The sequence below is a fragment of the Phyllobates terribilis genome, unplaced genomic scaffold, assembly GCF_046119375.1.
Source record: "Phyllobates terribilis strain yellow unplaced genomic scaffold, ASM4611937v1 Scaffold_11__3_contigs__length_659146591, whole genome shotgun sequence".
Taxonomy (NCBI): Eukaryota; Metazoa; Chordata; class Amphibia; order Anura; family Dendrobatidae; genus Phyllobates; species Phyllobates terribilis.
In genome coordinates, this window is record NW_027362771.1 from 161,040,623 (window position 1) to 161,045,128 (window position 4,506).

At 42.3% G+C, this 4,506-nt stretch overlaps 1 protein-coding gene across 1 annotated transcript; it reads right to left on the minus strand.

Annotated features, from left to right (window-relative positions):
- Positions 1–1,422: 1,422 nt before the first annotated feature.
- LOC141167238 (uncharacterized) lies at positions 1,423–2,940 on the minus strand. Its single transcript, XM_073654679.1, has 4 exons — positions 2,734–2,940; positions 2,489–2,636; positions 1,844–2,408; positions 1,423–1,440 (listed from the first exon to the last, which is right to left on the minus strand). The coding sequence occupies exons 1-4, from the start codon at positions 2,780–2,782 to the stop codon at positions 1,423–1,425; spliced, it is 780 nt and encodes a 259-aa protein (XP_073510780.1). The 5' UTR covers positions 2,783–2,940.
- Positions 2,941–4,506: the final 1,566 nt, after the last annotated feature.

Consider the following 4,506-nt stretch of genomic DNA (forward strand, 5'->3'; position numbering starts at 1 on the left):
TTGAATGTTGATTTATATGTACCTGGTTTTGTTCGCCACCCTGCGGTGATGGCTGGTGTACCTGGTTTTGTTAGCCACCCTGTGGTGATGGCTCCACTGTGTCTGTCTTTGTGTACATATTTTTGGCTTGACCATGAGATCACCATGCACAGAGATCAGATTGAAAAGGTCACTGATGTGTAAACTCTAGAGCAAACATCGTAGGCAAACACAGACACAAAGTCAAAACACATTATAAATTGATATGTGTGAACTCAAGAGAAAACAAAAGATGACCAAAAAAGATTGAGAATGTGGAGCCCCCCCCCCCCCAAAAAAAAGAGCCCATTGTTGGAATAGTTTTTTGTAATAAAGACCTTAATTTTTTAAAAGATGAATTAATAATGGATAATTACTGTTGGCTTGTATTTCTTTTTATGGCTTTTCTAATTATCTATTTTTCCTTTTCAGATTTTTGGCCACAGGAGAGAGCTATACATCACTGCACCTCCAATTTAGGGTTGGTAAATCCACCATTTCCAGAATTGTGAGGTGCACATGTACCGTCATCTGGCAGAAGTTGCAGCCCATCGTGATGCCTTCTCCAACCGAGGAGACTTGGCTGCAGGTCGCAGCAGGCTTTCAAACTGTGGCCAACCTTCGCTGACTACTTCATGAGTCCTGAAGGTGCCGTGCACTGGCAATACTCCTGTGCTGGTGTTGAGCAGCCTGACCAGCAGAGAAGATCTGATGAACAATAAAAGAAGAACTTCCTCCTTTTTTTTAAAAATAAAAATGTAAAAAAAAATGTTTTTAAAAAAAATAAATTTTGGTTAAACTTAAATTTGTCTAAAATATTTCTTGAATTGCAACCTTCTACATTTTTTTTTTCGACAATACGTCAACGCAAAAGTGAACAACCCACAAAGACCAGAGCCTGTAAATTGGCATTACTACCTAGAGCGCTATTCCCAAGTACTGTCTGCTAAAGTCAACCCTCACCATTGTTATTTGCTTGCGCTAAGAACAGAACTAGCAAATAACAGTGTTGAGAGTAGTATTCATCCAAAAAATAGTTGTGGTCCAAAATATCAAAGTATATTTCTAATTTAAAAACCACTGTATACAGCCGACCACATACGTAGATTAGTTTGAACAAATTTCAAAAATGTAGAGTTCCTCTGACCTGCGCTATGGTGAGCGCAGATCAGGGGAACACTTTTTCATTACAACCCAATCCAACCACATATACACTTGAAAAAAAAAATTAACAGATAGTTTAAATAATTTTTTTAATACGTAATATAGAATAACTGTAAAAAACTTTTTAAAAACACAAAACAACAAACTTCTAGAAAATTTAATCGGACAAACATTGCCCATAACTTGGGAAAAAATTACACACTGTGTACAGCACACCTGTCCTCTAATCAGTTTTGGGCCCTAAAATACGGGCAGCACCTGTAGGTTGTTTAATTATATAAAAAGAAAGACCTTTTCTTACAGTCCCCTACGCCTGATGCCTGGTATAGGTGACCATAAGAAAAGGTCTTTGTTAATTGTCTGATTCTCTAAAACATTGTGTATCTATCGACCTACAGGTGCTGTCTGTATTTGCTAGGGTCCAAAAATGCTGACAGGGAGGGGTAAAATTTTTTAACTACAAGTTTTGAAGGTCTTCTTCAAAGCTGTACCCAGGAAACATTTCTTGAGAAAAAGTAGAGTTGGGGGATGGTCCTCTGATAAATGATGATGCACCATGAGCCATTTGCCGACCATAACTTGGTTGCATATCTTCTGGACGGTATGCTGCAGCAACCTGCCCAAAACGCTGGGTTGCAGCTGCTGGTCGTGGTGGAGGCACAATGGGTTTAAAACAATTAAATATTCCGCATACTACGGCTGGGGGCGAGGGCATAACTGCTGCCTCTTCAATTGCCATGACCATAGCGCCTGCTGCAGTCATGTACATGTTCTGCCTATCTCGTGGCAGAGATCTGATGCGGGCAGCTTGGGCTGAGCAAAATTTATCGATGGCATCTTCCTGGGATGCCCTTTCCACAAGGCTGAGGGTTCGATTTGTGAGTGCTTCAAGCACAATAGTCCCACCCCCGTGGCTTTTGGCCTTTTTTTTGCCCGCCCTTCTCGATGCCACGAGATGAGCAGAACCAGACCCCCTCCCAGTGGGCCTCAACACATCACCAGCAGAGCTTCCAGCGTCACTTGGAGCAGGAGCAGGAGAATCAGTCACCAAACCCGTCCCGATGTCCGCTGGATTGGACAAAGAATGTGAGGGACAACCAGATGCTGAAGATGCCGAAGTAGATGGATCCGGTGAGGAAAGCTGGAAAAAGTCCTCGGATTCCTCCTCTGCTTGCTCTGTGTTTGTGTCCTCTTCTGCTGTTGGGGCCATGATGTTTCCTTCAGTTCTGTATATAATAAAAGGTAAATCCCAATGTAAATACAACATTTTTGGAAACATTTCAATTAATATGTTTTGGGAATTTACCTCCGCAAACTCCTACTGGTTAGTATGAAGGCCAGCTCGTCCGCAAAAGGAAATTTTCTTTTTTTGGGTGATGAGCCACTTTGCACCGACTGGTGATACTTCACCAGCCGGTCGGTGACCGATCTCCACCGATTTTTAATATCATACACTGCAATGACACAACCAAAACAATTTATGAACTGCTTTGACACCAAAAAGTGCAATTATAAATAGATATAAAAATAAGTGTAAAAATCAAAACTTACTAATTTCCTCTTGGGCATCACGTTCAGCATTCACCCACTGGGGATACATTTGGCTCAACACAGAGGCCCAGGCGTCTTTTTTCTTCTGCTTGTCTTTGTAGTCAGGACTAGCTCGGTCCCATATTTCGGGATATTTTTCAATCTACAGTGAATAATAACGTGTGTGAATATTATTTTAAAAACAAAATGGAGGAATAAAAGATTAACCCCAAAAAAAAAATTAAATAAACATATGGAGATATGTACGCACACACACCAACACTAACCCCTCACCTATATTGTACGGTTCTTTCACACGTCAATCTCCGGGACGAGTGTTGATGCCATTTTCCACACACAGCGGAGACCCACACACAGACCCATTGCAAAGCATGCTCGGTCACACTTATCTGTACTAATGTGGATATGTGTACGTGAGAAATCAACCTTACAGCGTATGCAGGAGCTTTCAGTGAATGAACCTACATACACTGTACAATAATCTTTCACTTTAATAAAATCTTTTAAACAAAAAAAATAAGTGGGCTCACGCATAGCTTTAATAAATAGCAAAGGGAAAGCAGACGGTTGTTGGCTGATGTTATAGTCTGTGAAGTAGCCAATAACCATGGACCCTTCCTTTGCTATTAATACCAGGCCGCAGCAGTTAGCTTAGCCTTTACTGGCTACTATATAGGAAGCCCCCCCCAAAAAAAATGACATGGGGTCCCCCTATAAATTGTAGCCAGCAAAGGCTAGCCACTTTGCCTTTTCTGGCTACTATTTATGAAGACCCCCCAAAAAAAATTACATGGGGTCCCCCTATAAATTGTAGCCAGCAAAGGCTAGCCACTTTGCCTTTTCTGGCTACTATTTATGAAGACCCCCCCAAAAAAAATTACATGGGGTCCCCCTATAAATTGTAGCCAGCAAAGGCTAGCCACTTTGCCTTTTCTGGCTACTATTTATGAAGACCCCCCAAAAAAAATGACATGGGGTCCCCCTATAAATTGTAGCCAGCAAAGGCTAGCCACTTTGCCTTTTCTGGCTACTATTTATGAAGACCCCCCCAAAAAAAATTACATGGGGTCCCCCTATAAATTGTAGCCAGCAAAGGCTAGCCGCTTTGCCTTTTCTGGCCACTATATAAGAAGACCCCCCCAAAAAAAATGACATGGGGTCCCCCTATAAATTGTAGCCAGCAAAGGCTAGCCACTTTGCCTTTTCTGGCTACTATTTATGAAGACCCCCCCAAAAAAAATTACATGGGGTCCCCCTATAAATTGTAGCCAGCAAAGGCTAGCCACTTTGCCTTTTCTGGCTACTATTTATGAAGACCCCCCCCAAAAAAAATTACATGGGGTCCCCCTATAAATTGTAGCCAGCAAAGGCTAGCCGCTTTGCCTTTTCTGGCCACTATATAAGAAGACCCCCCCCAAAAAAAATTACATGGGGTCCCCCTATAAATTGTAGCCAGCAAAGGCTAGCCGCTTTGCCTTTTCTGGCCACTATATAAGAAGACCCCCCCAAAAAAAATGACATGGGGTCCCCCTATAAATTGTAGCCAGCAAAGGCTAGCCACTTTGCCTTTTCTGGCTACTATTTATGAAGACCCCCCCAAAAAAAATTACATGGGGTCCCCCTATAAATTGTAGCCAGCAAAGGCTAGGCGGACAGCTGCGACCTGATATTAATAGCCTAGAAAGGGGCCATGGTTATAGGCCCCCTCCCAGGCTATAATATCAGCCCTCAGCTGCCCCAGATTTGGCGCATCATATTTGTGCGCCAAATCTG